General features: G+C 46.7%; 1 protein-coding gene across 1 annotated transcript; it reads left to right on the top strand.

Moving 5' to 3' along the window:
* The first annotated feature begins 959 nt into the window (after positions 1-959).
* Positions 960-19,820, top strand: gmeb2 (glucocorticoid modulatory element binding protein 2). Its single transcript, XM_048242099.1, is given in 11 exon segments — positions 960-1,285; positions 2,311-2,476; positions 4,330-4,400; positions 5,334-5,458; positions 5,733-5,836; positions 10,151-10,305; positions 14,416-14,450; positions 14,452-14,485; positions 17,156-17,293; positions 17,422-17,544; positions 18,479-19,820. Coding segments are annotated over 10 exon segments (1,641 nt in total). The 5' UTR covers positions 960-1,285; positions 2,311-2,342; the 3' UTR covers positions 19,201-19,820.

Below are 19,820 nucleotides of genomic sequence, written 5' to 3'. Positions count from 1 at the left end.
GATAATGTAGCCTTATGTTTTTCAAATAATCCTCCCGATCACGTACACTGAGTGTATGTACATACTGTGTTATATCGTTACACATTTTAGCAAAGATTTTAGATTACTGTCTGATTTTAGCCGCCTCACTATTACTAACTTACTGTCATTAGATTACTGTCTGATTTTAGCCGCCTCACTAGTTCAAATAGCCGCCTCACTATCCAAATGATTGTTTCTGCCTCCAGTGACGTCACACCCACCCGAATGTTTATGTTTTCACCGCCGTTGCGAAGGGGTCTATACTCATTTTTATATTGTCATTCAAATATTATTGGGGTAAGTGTAGCTTTTTCCAGGCTATGTTAATGGTGAAGTTATCACTTTGCCAATTAGTTTAAATAATAGACTAGCACAAATGCATAGGCGTTGGGCTACGTGCAAGCATGAACTGCGTAAAATAACTGTTTATATTAGACCCATGTCTTTAGGCTACCTGGGAAATGTATTCCCGTAACCCTAACATAACATGCAAGTTTTAAGGAATAAGCCAGAGTGCTCTTTTACGTTAAGAATGTTTGAGTGTCCATTTGAAGGTCCATTGGCAGCTCACAAATGAGGGAGTAACGTCACAACAGCAGACGCAGTGCTGCGCAGATCTGGCTGAATCTTATAATACAAACATGCCTCACATTAAGCCAGACACAACGCTGGAAGAAGTCGAACGCGCCCACTGATTTGACGCTACCGGGAACATGAAGCCATGCTTCCATAATTCCCCTCTCTAGCCTAATGTCAAAGTGAAAGCAATGCATTTTTCTAGGCTATTTATCTTATATTTATCACTTGTTTTGCATTATATATTTTTAATTAATTACTTTGTATAAATTTGCTTTCCATTTATAAAAGCAGTAAGTGTAAATATAGCCTAGGGGGGGAGGGATACTTTTTACAGACACTATAGGCTGCTGCTCTCTGGTAGCCTCATAGGGTAGCCTACTGTGCTTGGCGCGGGATGTTCAGATTGAAGCGCATGCGCTGTCCGTCTTAAGGAACTGCAAATAATTTTTTGAGAATATGAAAACTCTCTTTGTCATTCACACAATTGCACATTGTTTGGGGTGATAGCTACACTGGTTGCGTTTGTAGCCTGTCAAGAATGGCAATTGCATGAAATTAATTATATCAACAACGGCTTCTTTACAGCAACTCGTCATTCTGCACATGCGCAATTTAACATTGTTGTTCTGATCCTCAAACAGATCCAAATAAAGTGGCTAACGCAGAGACATCGCAAAGTCTAACGGTAAGAGTTCTTAATCCTGAACGCTATGTCGATAGATCTGTTATAGGGCTGTTTGTAACAGTTTGGGCTGGTAATTAAAAGAGTTATACTGCCCTTACACCACCTCAGCCAAATATCAACATTGCACGCAGCCGGATAACGTTGCCGTCGGCCTCCTTGCGCCAACGTAACGTGCGTCCGTACATCTGCGTGAGCTCGCGTACACTACCGAGGACGCGCTCGTGTTGTCGTTCAACTTCAGGGCTCCACTACCTGCTAATTTATGACCCAAATGTGTGCTTTAAAAACAGTCAACCAACCGACCGAAAGTGAAAAGAGTGGAAGTTGCAGAGACTATGCTAGCTAGCCAACTAGCTAACTACCTTCCAAAGAAATGATCGGGTGGTGGACCTGCACGTACTGGTGCCGCTGAATTGCACAGTATGTTTACATCTGTCATGCTCAGATTGTCTCCACTGGACAATATGTCACTTTAGCTGCAGATTAGCTTTGCCGATGTTTGCCTTTGATTAACTGGAAGCTAACGTTACCAACTCTATGGTAATGACTCCCCTTACGAAAAAGTCTCTGGTAATTGACAACTTTCGCATAAGTGGGTCATGAAAGTGGTGCATGTGTTTGACTTGTTGGCCTTCTGACCATAATTTAGAGACAATGTAGTATTTGCCCTGCTTGGTTGTAGACCCAACTACCAGATGGAAACTAAACACACAAGCCTTTGTGCCCACAGACTAACTCATAAAAACGTTGCTATCTTATACTGAACGATACTCTTAGTTTCAGTGCTGTGCCCTATACAGTGCTCTATGCCCTGTACTGATGCCTGATGAAAATACACACACACACACACACACCTGTGCCCGATACAGTGCTCTATGCCTGATGAAAATACATACACACACAGAGTTAGAGCAGTGCCTCCCTTCTACATCCACAGATCTCACACCACACACACCCAACACAGACACACACAAACACACACACACAGTTAGAGTAGGTTAAATTCCTGTCCTGTGTAATTCCAGTGTGGGCGGACCAGCAACAGGCCGCCTGACCAATGGCATCGTCCGAGGTCAACATGCATGTAGAGGAGGTGGTTGTCGTGACAACACCAGACAGTGTAGGACAAGGCGATGCTGTGGAGGAGGACAAGGAGAGTGTGTTGGTCACCACGGAGCTGGAACAACCTGGGTGAGTGTGTCCACGGCGACCAGCACAACACAAACGCCAAACTGCACACCGCAGCACACGGAGGAAACAGGCTCCTAGCCGCCCATATATGGGCTTGTTGAGATATTAACACAATAACACATGGTCACCTGGTTCTAACACTTAACAAGGAAGGAGAGACAGCTGAGCTAGCAGACTTCTGTGTCCTCTCTCTCCTTTGTGTTTCCGCTAAACTCATCAACCACTAACATATCGGGTCTCATGTCCCATCGTAAGCTGAAGCATAAGATGCAGTGTAATGCGGTGAGCATCAGATGTCGTGTAATGCAGTGAGCATAAGATGTCGTGTAATGCAGTGAGCATAAGATGCAGTGTAATGCAGTGAGCATAAGATGCAGTGCAATGCAGTAGTGAGCTGAAGCATAAGATGTCGTGTAATGCAGTAGTGAGCTGAAGCATAAGATGCAGTCTAATGCAGTGTAATGCAGTGAGCATAAGATGCAGTGTAATGCAGTGAGCATAAGATGCAGTGTAATGCAGTGTAATGCAGTGAGCATAAGATGCAGTGAGCATAAGATACTTTGTAATGCGGTGAGCATCAGATGTCGTGTAATGCAGTGAGCATAAGATGTCGTGTAATGCAGTGAGCATAAGATGCAGTGTAATGCAGTGAGCATAAGATGCAGTGCAATGCAGTAGTGAGCAGAAGCATAAGATGTCGTGTAATGCAGTAGTGAGCTGAAGCATAAGATGCAGTCTAATGCAGTGTAATGCAGTGAGCATAAGATGCAGTGTAATGCAGTGAGCATAAGATGCAGTGAGCATAAGATGCAGTGTAATGCAGTGAGCATAAGATGTTGTGTAATGCAGTAGTGAGCTGAAGCATAAGATGCAGTGCAATGCAGTGTAATGCAGTGAGCATAAGATGCAGTGTAATGCAGTGAGCATAAGATGCAGTGTAATGCAGTGAGCATAAGATGCAGTGAGCATAAGATGCAGTGTAATGCAGTGAGCATAAGATGCAGTGAGCATAAGATGCAGTGTATTGCAGTGAGCATAAGATGCAGTGAGCATAAGATGCAGTGTAATGCAGTGAGCATAAGATGTTGTGTAATGCAGTAGTGAGCTGAAGCATAAGATGCAGTGCAATGCAGTGTAATGCAGTGAGCATAAGATGCAGTGTAATGCAGTGAGCATAAGATGCAGTGTAATGCAGTGAGCATAAGATGCAGTGAGCATAAGATGCAGTGTATTGCAGTGAGCATAAGATGCAGTGAGCATAAGATGCAGTGTAATGCAGTGAGCATAAGATGCAGTGTAATGCAGTAGTGAGCTGAAGCATAAGATGCAGTGTAATGCAGTGAGCATAAGATGCAGTGTAATGCAGTGAGCATAAGATGCAGTGTAATGCAGTGAGCATAAGATGCAGTGAGCATAAGATGCAGTGTAATGCAGTGAGCATAAGATGCAGTGAGCATAAGATGCAGTGTAATGCAGTGAGCATAAGATGCAGTGAGCATAAGATGCAGTGTAATGCAGTGAACATAAGATGCAGTGAGCATAAGATGCAGTGTATTGCAGTGAGCATAAGATGCAGTGAGCATAAGATGCAGTGTAATGCAGTGAACATAAGATGCAGTGTAATGCAGTACTCTGTCTTCTCTGATACTGGTGACCGCTGATGTCTGATCTGATGTGATGTTTGTTGGTGCAAGGCCTTAACGCTGCTCACCCAGAGGAAGTGAATGGGGTTCTCTGATGTCTGATCTGATGTGATGTTTGTTATGATATGATGATGGCTGTAGCTGAACTCTGCCTTAACTCTGCTCACCCAGAGGAAGTGAACGATGTCCTATTTTGGTCTTTCCTGTCAGTGAGGAGTTGACTGAGGAGCCCTCAGCGCCAGAGGCTGACACCATCTGCATCCCCAAGGACACTGTCATAGGTGAGCCATCGGAGGGCGCTATCACGCTGTCTCGTAGGGAGAGGGTCCAGGGCGGCCTAAGCAGGACTAGCCAGTGAACACATCACCAGCACTTGACATCCTTGCTTGTGTCGTCTAATGTTGCGTAGAGATGCTATAGTCAGCTAATTCAAACCACGACTATATAGTGTCATTGAATCCAAACACCACATGCCTGTTGTACAGTGATTGGAAATAGTGAACAGAGGCATAATATTAAGTCCTATATCCTACAGCTTTGTAACCAGGCCACTAGACACACCTGCTGATCACTAGATACACCTGCTGACCACTAGACACACCTGTTGACCACTAGACGTACCTGTTGACCACTAGACATACCTGTTGATCACTAGACGTACCTGTTGATCACTAGACACACCTGTTGACCCCTAGACCCACTAGACACACCTGTTGACCACTAGACGTACCTGTTGACCACTAGACGTACCTGTTGATCACTAGACGTACCTGTTGATCACTAGACACACCTGTTGACCACTAGACACACCTGTTGATCACTAGACACACCTGTCTCGGGGGTTCAAGTATACTGTCTCGGAACACTGCATGACTCCCATGTGCTGCTATGCATAGTCCTCCGCAATGTCAATCCTAAACTGTCATATAACATTTAGTGTGTGTGTGTGTGTGTGTGTGTGGCGTGTGTGTGTCGTCGTCTTGTCTTGTGCGATGTGTGTGTGTGCGTGCGTCGTCTTGCGCGTGTGTGTGTGTCTTGTGGCGTGTGAGTGTGTGTGTGTGCATGTGTGTGTGCATGTGTGTGTGTGCGTGTGTGTGTGCGTGTGTGTGTGTGTGCGTGTGTGTGTGTGTGCATGCGCGTGCGTGCGTGTGTGTGTGCGTGTGTGTGTGTGTGTGTGTGTGTGTGTGCAGTGTGTGTGTGTGTGTGTGTCTCAGTGAAACTCTCTGAGGAGGTGTCTGTGGAGGCGGAGGTGCTCTACCCCATCACCTGTGGGGACAGCAAGGCCACACTCATATGGAAGAAGTTTGTGTGTCCTGGCATCAACATCAAGTGTGTTCAGGTAAGACCTTACAGAGACGTGTGTGTGTGTGTGTGTGCATGTGTATTTATTTGTTTGTTTGTGTGTGTGTGTGTGTGCATGTGTATTTATTTATTTGTGTGTGGATGTGTATTTATTTATTTGTGTGTGTGTGTGCATGCATATTTATTTGTGTGTGTGTGTATGTGTATTTATTTGTGTGTGTGTGTGTGTGTGTGTGTATGTGTGTATGTGTCTGTGTGTGTGCATGTGCATTTATTTGTGTGTGTGTGGTGTGTGTGTGTGTGTTCCTCAGTACAATGAGCACCTCATAAGCCCTAAGGAGTTTGTGTATCTGGCTGGTAAATCCACACTGAAGGACTGGAAGAGAGCCATACGACTCAATGGAGCCATGCTCAGGTACACACACACACATACACCAGTGCCATGCTCAGGTACGCACACACACACACACACACACACACATACACACACACACACACCAGTGCCATGCTCAGGTACACACACACACACACACACCAGTGCCATGCTCAGGTCAGTACACACACACACACACACCAGTGCCATGCTCAGGTCAGTACACACACACACACACACACACACCAGTGCCATGCTCAGGTCAGTACACACACACACACACACACACCAGTGCCATGCTCAGGTCAGTACACACACACACACACCAGTGCCATGCTCAGGTCAGTACACACACACACACACACACACCAGTGCCATACACATGCGCGCTAGTGTTGATACCGATATATCGGTATCACCGGTGTATCGATACTAAAAAGGTATCGCGATGCCTCAATGCATAAAATAATGATCACGATTTCAGACGCTTTTAGAATCGATAACTTTATTAAAATAATAACGTTCTGTGTCTGTGTGAACTGCTGCTCCACTGCTCCTTGCACGCATCTAGGCAAGTGGAGTGTCAAGCAGGCAGCTCTGAGTGAGTGAGTGCCCAATAACGTCAACATAGTTCTTTGCCGACAGTTCTAGGCCTTGTGGATAAAACAAAAGGTGCAGTGAAATCTGCAACTATTTCGATACATCGCTGAATAGTGAAGGCAAGCCATCAGGTACACAAAAGGCATTTAAAGCAGTAATTTACGCATGGAACTTGGCTAAACACCTCGCAGAATATCCCAACATTTTTAAAGAGTTCAAAGAAGCGACAGGTTAACTAATATGCTATAGAAAACACAACTACATGGTTAGTGCCAAGTTCTTCTCTTCTGTTTTAGTCTAGCCTAAGTGAAACGAAAAGTATGGTTCTCTGGGATAAACCGAACCTTCCTTCATCAATGAATTTTGACGAGACATAACGAGCTGTAATCATTTTGACGAGACATAACGAGCTGTAATCATAGGGTGCTAACATTGATGAAAGCGCCAATGTTCACAAAAGAATAACATTACCATAACTTGTAAATCGATCTATTTCATGTTAGGTCAGTAGCCTACTACTGGTAATATTTGTCATGGCATGTAGACTGCAATTTGTTCAATAATTATTGCCCAGATGTAGGATAGACTACCCAAATGCGCTAATTAAAGCCCACAGCATATAATACCACCAAAGCGTGTTGAGTCATAATAATAATACGGGCTTATTGTTACATTGGTAGCAAATCATGTTATCAAAGAAATAGACGAATGTAGGAATGCACACAGACATATTGCAACAGGTAATGGTGTAGGCCTATCTGACGAAGACCTGAGTGGTTGGAACGTCAGACTTGTACACTGGAAACAAAGAAGACTATCCTCACATTTTCCCTTTGCAACTGTCAAAGAAATCCCATGAACACGGGAAGGCCTAGGGTAGCCTATACTGTACATCAGATGGCCTAAAGATTAGGCCCCTCTGCATAGCATTCAGTGATTTGCATGCAGTAATTTTAACACTGACCTTGATCTAGCCTAGTTTGCCTATTTAAAGCTACTTTATTGCCAAAACACAACACAATGTAAATGAACTATAACAAACAATAAATGCGTGTGTTTTTGCGTGAAGGCATCGCGATACCTTTTTAGTATCGATACACCGTGCAACACTAGTGTGCGGTGTGTATTGTGTGTGTGTGTGTGTGTGTGTGTGTGTGTGTGTGTGTGTGTGTGTGTACCTGAGCATGGCACTGGTGTGTGTGTGTGTGTGTGTAATCACACAAAGTAGGCCTACTATTGACTATAAAAAAAAATACTGACCATAAAAAAATAATAATTATGTAGGAAGTTTAGAAGTTTAGAACCCAGAATTGACCTACACACTACAAAAGTGCACCAAATTCAACACAAATGACTCAATACACTTGGAGGAGGTATGAGTCCTTTCTTCGCCAGATATCTTAGAATTTCGCCGTAGTATTTTTTTTCTATCGAGCATCGTGATATTTATGGCAGGTATCGTATCGAAGTCATAATTTTGGTATCGTGACAACACTAATGCACGCACGCACGCACGCACAAAACTAATATCCCGATATTTTGGGGGTGATTGGCGAAATATGATATATGTCGATATTTTAAACAGAAGTGTTTCATATTCACTCAATATGACCAGGGCTCGAAATTAACGATGTCCAGACGTCCCGGGGACCATAAAAAATGCTTCCAGGACACAATAGAATGATGTCTGGGACATCTCTGGGACAGTAGAAAAAATGGCAAAGCAAATTTCAAAATAGGTACTTTTTTCCTAAACTGTTCACATGGGAATCTAAACGTATCTTTCTCGTCTGAATAAAATGATACAAAATTTGACCTGGCTTAACGGGCAGCTGGCCAAAGCAGCATTAGCCAGCTGATCTGTAAAGAAGCGGTTTTGTAAACGCAGCCTTACAACACTGTTTACTGCTCTTCGAATCACTGTAGGCTACAATCTCATTTTTGGTACAAATACAGTATAAGATACCCAAATGGGATGTTTCCTTAGGAATCTGCCGTCTTGGTTGAATGAATATTAAGTAACACACATAGGCCGACACAAAAATAGGGTCTAATGGGTCACTTTCCGATATTCCTAGGTTAACTTACCTAACTAGCAGGCAGGTAAATGGCATTTGTTTTCATGACATTGTGAACATTTGTGACCAGGCATGGAATTGAGGGTCGCAAGTGCGTTTTGAGACATTTTGAGTTATTCAGATTCTGAAAGTGTAGGTTTTAAGCTTTCTAACAATGTCTTACACATGGAAATCCGATAACATTGGAAGAAGTTGTAGCCATTTTAAAGTATACACATCTCAACATTGGAAGAAGTTGTAGCTATTTTAAAGTATACACATCTCACACATTGGCTACTTTCTCCCTGAATCCATGGGAGGGGAACACAATGGTCCTCATTTGCATGACATTAAGATCAACCCTCCCCCCGTCACGGTCACTGATCTGTCAGCCTGCAGTGCAGAGTGTGTTGTAGTGGTCTGAACCATGGTTAACCATTGCAGTTACTATGTGTGTTATTTGATGGATGATGAATTAGAAGATACTTTGTTGAAATGAAAATGATTTTATTACCAAAAAAACAGGATGTATACAAGATTTGAAATTGCAGCTCTCTAGACCCACAGTGTACATTAAACCTCTTATAAACATGACAATATAAACATAATCACACACATATAATCACAGACAATGACAAGGCACCAGGTACCTGCCATTAGTCAATACAAGACATTCACACATTATTGAAATTAATTGCCCATCAAAACTAGTCATCATATGATGCTAATGACCCATCAAAACTATCTGTAATGGGTTACAGAACCAGCTAGTAGCGATGGATAAAAAGTGATCTAAAACAAACCTGAGATCACGCTTTGCAAAACCATGTTATTTTGAATGGACACAAAACGCAGTACATAACTTTACCCCATAAGAAACAGAAAGGTGTTCCTGCAGACATCAGTGCCTCCAATGCAATAAGTCAGTCCGGGCACACTTTTTTTTCGAGCTTTTGGTTGATGTTGTCATCTCTGAAGTACGCCTGTTTGCTTCGAGATGCCACTTTCTTCGGCAGCCAGAGAATCCAAGTGCATGTTGTACATAACCTCTGGAGAAAGTTTGTGACTACACCTAACGTACCAAGGGAGCGTAGTTTTCCTGTCTTCTTCCATAACATTTGCAGTCAAAGTTATGGATTTTTTCCATTTTCATGGTCTTTATCCCCACAAAATGTAACTGTGGAGATAGCATCTGATATCTTACGATCTAGCCCTCTGCTGCCAGACCGAGATAAACAAACATTTGCATGCTGGTTCAGTATAAGTAGCCATGAGGTTACTTCTAGCATACAGCTGATTGGCCGACAGAACAAAAAGAGCACTAATGGTCATAACTTAACCCATTTTCAAAGACAAAATATACACTTTTAAAGCAGCAAATGCTGTTATCTGGAAACATGGAATTGCTTCTTTAGGACTTCAACTTGCACATTCTGCAAAAAAAAGGAAAATAACTAATCCTTTGAAAAAAATTCAACGCCGCTTTTTCAGCGACGGCGCCTCCAAGTGACTTCATGCCTTTGAATTCCCACGCCTGGTCACATTTGGTTACACTGGAGTTCGAAAAAAACGAGATGACAGTCCTCTCTGACTAAAACGCTGCATGTTTTCTTTCAGTGACAGATAAAACGTCACGAATACCATGCTGAGCTTGGGTTGACGTGGTGGTAGGTGTGTGTGTGTGTGTGTGAGAGAGCAGGAAGATCATGGACTCGGGCGAGCTGGACTTCTATCAGCACTGTAAGCTGTGTTCCAACACGTGCCGCAGCACCAAGATCGACCTGGTGGGCAGCAGAGCCTCGCTGAGTAGCCAGACGTCAACGGAGCTCACGCCACACACACCCAACACAGACGGTACCACACACACACACACACACCCAGCACAGACGGTACCACACACACACACACACACACACACACACCAGCACAGACCGTACACACACACACACACACACACACCCAGCACAGACCGTACCACACACACACCCAACTCAGACGGTACCACACACACACACACCCAACACAGACGGTACCACACACACACACACACCCAACACAGACGGTACCACACACACACACACCCAACACAGACGATACCACACACACACACACACACCCAGCACAGACGGTACCACACACACACACACACCCAACACAGACAGTACCAAACACACACACACACCCAGCACAGACGGTACACCACACACACACACACACACACACACACCCAACACAGACGGTACCACACACACACACACCTCAACACAGACGGTACCACACACACACACACACTCAACACAGACGGTACCACACACACACACACACACCCAACTCAGACGGTACCACACACACACACACACCCAGCACAGACGGTACCCACACACACACACACACCCAACACAGACGGTACCCACACACACACACACACACACACACCCAACACAGACGGTACCACACACACACCCAACACAGACACACACACACACACACCCAGCACAGACGTACCAACACACACACACACACACACACACCCAACACAGACGCACCACACACACACACACACACCCAACACAGACGGTACCACACACACACACACACACACCCAACTCAGACGGTACAACACACAACACACACACACCCAACTCAGACGGTACCACACACACACACACCCAACTCAGACGGTACCACACACACACACACACACACCCAACTCAGATGGTACCACACACACACACACCCAACACAGACGGTACCACACACACACACACACCCAACACACAGACGGTACCACACACACACACACTCAACAGACAGGGTACTCACACACAAAATTTCAACACAGACGGTACACACACACACACACACACACCCAACTCAGACGGTACCCACACACACACACACACCCAACACAGACGGTACCCACACACACACACACCCAACACAGACGGTACACACACACACCCAACACAGACGGTACCACACACACACACACACCCAGCACAGACGGTACCACACACACACACACACCCAGCAGATTTGTACCACCACACACACACACACAATCCAGCACAGACGGTAAACACACACACACACACCCAGCACAGACGGGTACACACACACACACACACACCCAACACAGACGGTACACACACACACACACACACACACCCACACACAGACAGTACCACACACACACACACACACACCCAACACAGACGGTACCACACACACACACACACCCAACACAGACGGTACCACACACACACACACACACAACACAGACGGTACCACACACACACACACACAACACAGACACCACACACACACACCAACACAGACGGTACCACACACACACACACACACACCACAGACGGTACCACACACACACACACACTCAACACAGACGCACCACACACACACACACACACCCAACACAGACGGTACCACACACACACACACACACCCAACACAGACGGTACCACACACACACACACCCAACACAGACGGTACCACACACACACACACCCAGCACAGACGGTACCACACACACACACACCCAGCACAGACGGTACCACGCACACACACACACACCCAGCACAGACGGTACCACACACACACCCAACAGACGGTACCACACACACACACACACACCCAACACAGACGGTACCACACACACACACACACACCCAGCACAGACGGTACCACACACACACACACCCAACACAGACGGAACACACACACACCCAGCACAGACGGTACCACACACACACACCCAACACAGACGGTACCCACACACACACACATTCCAACACAGACGTACTAACACACACACACACACCAACACAGACGGGTAACAAACACATAATAATACACACACACCCAACTCAGACGGTACCACACGCACACACACACCCAGCACAGACGGTACCACACACACACACACCCAACACAGATAACACACACCCAACACAGACGGTACCACACACACACCCAACACAGACGGTACCACACACACACACACACCCAGCACAGACGGTACACACACACACACACACACCCAGCACAGACGGTACCACACACACACACACACACACCCAGCACAGACGGTACCACACACACACACACACCCAACACAGACGGTACCACACACACACACACCCAACACAGACGGTACCACACACACACACACACACACACACACCCAACTCAGACGGTACCACACACACACACAACACACACCCAACACACATGCAACTCATTAGACAATACCACACACACAAACACACCCAACTCAGAAGGTACTCACACACACATACCACACACACACACACACCCAACACAGACGGTCACACACACACACACACCCCCCAACACACACACACACACACACACCCAACACAGACGGTACACACACACACACACCCAACACAGACGGTACCACACACACCACACACACACACACTCACACACAGACGGTAATTACACACACACACACACACCCAACACAGACGGTACCACACACACACACACACACCCAGCACAGACGGTACCACACACACACACACAACACAACACAACAGACACACACACCCACACACACACACACACACCACAACACAGACGGTACCACACACACACCCACACACAGACGGTACCACACACACACACACACACACACCCAACACAGACGGTACCACACACACACACACACACACACACACAACACAGACGGTACCACACACACACACACACACACTCAGACGGTAACACACACACACACACCCAACTCAGATGGTACCACACACACACACACACACCTCAGACGGTACCACACACACACACACTCAACACAGACGGTACCACACACACACACACACACACACCCAGCACAGACGGTACCACACACACACACCCAACACAGACGGTACCACACACACACACCACACACCCACACACCCACGTACAACCCACACAGATACACACCCACACACCACACACACAGACGTACCACACAATACAGACGTACCACACACACACACACAACACAGACGGTACCACACACACACACACACAACACAGACGGTACCACACACACACACAACACAGACGGTACCACACACACACACACACACACACACACACACACACACCCAACACAGACGGTACCACACACACACACACACACCCCCAACTCAGACGGTACAACACACACACACACACACACCCAACACAGACGGTACCACACACACACACACACACCCAACACAGACGGTACCACACACACACACACACCCCAACACAGACGGTACCACACACACACACACACACCCAACACAGAAGGGTACCACACACACACCCACACCCAACACAGACGGTACACACACCCAACAATCAACACAACACACACACCCAACACAACGGTACACACACACCCAACACAGACGGGCTACCACACACACACACACACCCAGCACAGACGGTACCACACACACACACACCCAACACAGACGGTACCCACACACACACACACACCCAACACAGACGGTAACACACACACACACACACCCAACACAGACGGTACCACACACACACACACACACACACAGTTAGAGAAGTTTGAACAGTGAGGCATCAATAGAGCTCATGCCACACACACACACCCACCCAACACAGATGGTGAGACACACACAGATATAATGTGGGACACACGGATATGATGTGGGACAAGCAGGGTCTGTTTTATTAGTGGGTGTGTGTGGATATAATTATAAGGGTCTATTTTATTAATGGGTGCATGTGTGTGTGTAATTATAAGGGTTTTATTAATGTGTGTGTGTGTTTGTGTGAATTTAATTATAAGGGTCTATTTTATTAATAGGTTTGGGGGACTTGTAATTATACAGGTCTAATTTATTAATGGTAAGTGTGTATGTGTGTGTGTGTGTGTGTGTGTAAATACTGCAGTGAATGGATCTCCAAATCCACTCAGTTCAGAAGCATGAGGACAGCACAGAGTGGGTCACAGCCATTGAAAGTGTGTTTGTGTGTGTTAGTTTGTTTGTGGCATGCGGCGCATGCAGGTGTGGGATGCGGCAAGGCAGTGCGCGTACTGAACCTTATTTGTCCCGTCTGGCCATCAACACATGCATCCATTTTGATCCATTGCGCTGCACGATCCCGACGCGTTAATCGCGTCCGCGGCGGCCTGATGCGTCCGCGCGCACCATGCGCCGCTATGCGCAGACCTGATGCGCCGCCACGCGATGCGCGCGTGCGTGCGTACGCCTATGCGTGTGTGTGTGTGTGTGTGTGTGTGTGTGTGATGTGTACGCATGCTGATGTGTGTGTGATGTGTGTGTGTGCACGCAACCGTGCGCGTGTGTGTGTGCGCGTACGTGTGTGTGTGCGTGCGTGCGCAAGCGCCACGCTGATGCGTACGCGTGCTGATGTACGCGTTGCTGTGTGTGCGTGTGCGATGCGTGACGTGTGTTGTGTGTTTGGGTCTGATGCGGCACGCGTGAGTGAGTGTGTGTGTAGTAGAGTACCTGAGTGGTGAAGGAGAAATCAGGCCGAGACAGCAGGTTTAAGACACACACACCCACGGTGTTCCCATTTCCAGCGGACAAAATAATCAAAAAAAATACAGCCCATAATTCCTATCCCACACTCTGTCTCACCTACACGACACTCTGTTTGAGGTAAAAATACAGCCCATAATTCATATCCCACACTCTGTCTGAGGTAAAAAGAAAATGACAAACAAAACGTTTAACAGACACGAATATTTACAGGTCTCTCATGGTTATACTACATGCCCCTATATAAACCAGATTGACCGCAGGGGTCATGGTTATGCTCAGGCTTGGAATTTCACCATTCTGGGGGCAAGGCCACTTGGCCTTCAGTTGGGCATATTTGGTGGGGGGCACAAAGGCCACATGTCAGGGCACCAAGGCCAAAGTTAACTATACAGTAGTAGCATATAAAAATGATCAAAGTTGTATTTAGCCTATTCACTGCAGTAGACCTGCATCACTGTATGAAACATGACAAAAACATGAAAAATGACATATTACATAGAACTGTAAATCTTCTGATCATCTAATAATTACAGATATCTAGGCTACATATAACATTTATTTTATATTTGGCCTGCTATGATATCATGTATTGAACAATTTAAGCACAGCTCAGCTTTATGAAACTCAAATAGCCTAGATGCATGCTTAGCATTTTGTGATCATTAAGGCTACTTTCACAAACTGTTAGTCAGCTGTCCTCTGATTTACCAATATCTAGGCGATATTTGTAACATTTATTATGTATTTGTCCCGTTATGAAATCATGTGGAACAATTTAAACGCATTGTAAAACTTTTTTACTGCAAATTCGAAACTGGATTACTCTGGAACAGCTAACTGTACAGGGACTGCTTTACACCTTTGTGTTCGGTAAGGTCTGCTGTTTATTCTGTTATATGGTTTGTCATTGTGTTAAACGAAGGGTTCGTGAAGTATTCCACCAAGATGAATGGGTAGGGAGATGGACTACTTCACGAGTACTGTAGTTAAACTGAGAAGAATGGGTGAATTTGGACGCACTTTCTTTCTTGCGCTGTCACTTTCTCCACTGCGTAAAAGACTAAATTAATTTGCGCTGTGAATGCTAAGATTATTTTGACAGGCCACAGGCTAAATAAAAATCGCTATTAGTAGGGACGCAAAAGCAGAATATTGAAAGAAGGAGGCACCAAGGCCACCGTGGCCTGTAAACCTCTGATTTTCAAAGTGGCCTCACGGCCAACGCAAGGGGCTACGACGGCCATGGCCGTTGTGGCCGCCGTGAAATTCCTACCCTGGCTATGCTACATGCTATGCTATATGAACCAGACTGACCGCAGGGCTGATGGTTATGCTACATGCTATGCTATATAAACCAGACTGAGCGCAGGGCTGATGGCTATGCTACATGCTATGCTATATAAACCAGACTGACCGCAGGGCTGATGGTTATGCTACATGCTATGCTATATAAACCAGACTGAGCGCAGGGCTGATGGCTACATGCTATGCTATATAAACCAGACTGACCGCAGGGCTGATGGCTACATGCTATGCTATATAAACCAGACTGACCACAGGGCTCAAAACAGCCCCTCACCGCGTGTCACCAAACATCCAACCCCTGCATAGAGAAAAGCCGGCGTTTAAATGGTCTTAACTAATTAGTTTCTCCAACACGGCGAAGTCTAAACACCTGCAAACGGGCACACCGCCCCTTCCTGGCGGACATCTGTTTCAAACATCATGACCTCCAACTTCCCATAGAACAGCCCAAAACACACATGATCAAATATTAAGCAACATTCCTCGCGCTCAAAGGAACGCGCCCAACACATTGAACACTCAGAAATAATAATTCAGGAAATTGACATAAATTACATCAATAATTAAATACTAATAAACGAGTCCTATTGTGACATAATACATCAATAATTAAATACTAATAAACGAGTCCTATTGTGACATAATACATCAATAATTAAATACTAATCAAAGAGTCCTCTTGTGATCACAGTGTCACAGTGTGTTTATGTGTAACATTGGAAAAGGTTTCACAGCTACCACACTGGGAGCTTATTCTGCTCATCAGACTTCATGTTTTGGTGACACTCCTGTATGTGTGCGTGTGCGCGTGCCTGCAGAGGACACCATGAACTTCTGGCGTAACCTGAAGGAGGCAGGTCTTCTGGAGGAAGTGACATCAGAGCTCCAGAAGGAGATGCAGGAGGCGTTGAAGGGGCTGCAGGACAGGCTGCAACAGCCCCCTCTGCTGGTCGCTGGTGAGAAGTGCATGCGTCCTGCTCGGCCACATCATGGGTCTTTGGGCCGTTGGTCTGGGAAGCATCAAGTTGATTTGCACTACTTTTGTATTGAAAAGTGTGTGTGTGTGTGTGTGTGTGTGCTGTAGACGCAGCACTGCTGAATAACGTGGTGCAGAGCTTCGGCATGCTTGACCTGGTGAAGAAGGTGCTGGCCAGCCATAAGAGCCAGATGGATCGCTGCCGAGAACAATACACACGCAGCCTCGTGTGTGAGTCTCTCTCTCTCACACATGCACACACACACACTCATATTCACACACACACACACTCTTATTCACACACACACACTCACACACACACACACTCATATTCACACACACACACACACTCTTATTCACACACACACACACACTCATATTCACACACAGATGCGCACACACACACACACACAAGTAGTCTGCTAGGGTTAAAGGCTGCTGTTGTGAAGTGTAAAATAATCATAAATGTTTGTTTTTGTTTGTTTATGTGTTCTTGTTTGCGTTCTTGTATGTGTTTGTGTATGTCCTTGTGTGTGTGTGTCCGTATGTCCGTGTCCGTGTGTGTGTGTGTGTGTATGTGTCCGCATGTCTGTGTGTGTGTGTCTGTGTGTCTGTGTGTATGTCTATATCCCTATGTGTGTGTGTGTGTATATGTGTGTGTGTGTGTGTTTGTGTGTGTGTGTGTCCGTGTGTGTCCGTATGTCCGTGTGTGTCCATATGTCTGTGTGTGTCCGTATGTCTGTGTGTGTGTATATCCGTGTGTGTGTGTGTGTGTGTATATCCGTGTGTGTGTGTGTGTGTGTGTGTGTGTGTATGTGTATATCCGTGTGTGTGTGTGTGTGTGTATGTCTGCATGTGTGTGTATATCCGTGTGTGTGTGTGGGGTGTGTGTATATCCGCGTGTGTGTGTGTGTGTATATGTGTGTGTGTGTGTGTGTGTGTGTGTGTATGTGTATATCCGTGTGTGTGTGTGTGTGTGTATGTGTGTGTGTGTGTGTGTGTGTGTGTGTGTGTGTGTGTGTGTGTGTGTGTGTATATCATGTGTGTGTGTGTGTGTGTGTGTGTGTGTGTGTGTGTGTGTGTGTGTGTGTGTGTGTGTGTGTGTGTGTGTGTGTGTGTGTGTGTGTGTGTGTGTGTGTGTGTGTATATCCGTGTGTGTGTGCAGCGCTGGAGCAGCAGTGTGATGAGCACCGTAAGCAAGCGCGGGAGCTGAAGAGCCGCTCTCAGACCCTCAGCAGCGTCCTGATGACCCTCGCCCCCGTGGCCACGCCCCCGCTGCCCAAACGCCCGCGCCTGACCCGCGCCGTCTCCGGCCCCGCCTCCATCAGCGCCCACCAATCGGCTTCCGTCTCCGCCACCCTCCTGCAATCGGCCACCTCCTCCCCCGTGGCCCTGCCCCTGACGCAGCTGGCGGGCGTCCCGCTGGGCCGAGTGTTGCCCGGCTACACGCTGGTCACCTCCGCGGGGGGGGAGGTGCTGTCGGACGCGTCCGGCAGCCTCACGCTGCAGCAGCAGCCAGGGGGCGCTCTGACGCTGGTCAGCGCGGAGCCCGGCGGCCAGTCTCACGTGGGCGCCACCATCCTGAAGCTGCTGAGTCCCGTCCAGTTCCTGACGCTGCCGCCCCAGTTGACCGGCGCCGCCGCCCCGGTCTCGACACCCACCCTGGTCCAGAGCGCCATGCTGCCCACGCCGACCGTGGAGACCGTCTCGGCTACCGTGGAAACGGTGACGGCCGCCACCGCCGCCTTGGAAACCGTGTCTGCCGCCATGGAGACCGCGTCGGCTGCTGCTGCGGCTGCCGTGGAAACGGTGGGGTCGCAGACGGAAGACTCGGGGGAGTCGGAGGTCAAAGGTGACGAAGGCGGAGAGGGGGCTGGGCCAGACTGAGGAGCTGTTATGACTGTTGCCATGGTGATTACGTGCACCGCGAGCTGGAGGTGTTAAGGGTCATTAAAGGTCACTTCACGTGCTCAACTCTCACCTTCTCTCCCCTCCTTCGCTCTCATCCCTCCATCCTGTTTTCTTTTGTCCTCCCCCTCTCCACTTCTCTCTCTCTCTCCACTTCTCTCTCTCTCTCTACTTCTCTCTCTCTCTCTCTCCACTTCTCTCTCTCTCTCTATTCCTCCATCTGGGGAAAAGCATGAGGTCATGTCTCTCAGCCAAGGCCTTTCTGTCTGCATGGCTCTAATGATATCCTGCAGTTTGTGTGTGTGTGTGTGCTTTCATATTTTCTCTTGTTTATTAAAAAAAAGTCCCTTCTAACTTCTAAGACTGCACATACAAAATGATCAGTTGCTTATTTTGTAAATGAATAATATTTTGGATATATAACCATGAACAAATATTTAGTTGTTGAATGGAGCATATTTTAATATGAACAGTATTTTCTTGCAGATTTGATATTTGGTATGAGTCGACAGATTTGTGCTTTTTGCTGTTTTTTATAGCCGGCTTGTGGAGGCTGTGAAGGGAGTTGATAAAGAACAGTTATTAAACTATATTAAGTA

Source organism: Alosa alosa, chromosome 4 (assembly GCF_017589495.1).
Source record: "Alosa alosa isolate M-15738 ecotype Scorff River chromosome 4, AALO_Geno_1.1, whole genome shotgun sequence".
Lineage (NCBI taxonomy): Eukaryota > Metazoa > Chordata > Actinopteri > Clupeiformes > Clupeidae > Alosa > Alosa alosa.
The sequence above is the reverse complement of the archived record's forward strand: the minus strand, read 5'-3'. Positions and strand labels throughout refer to the sequence as shown.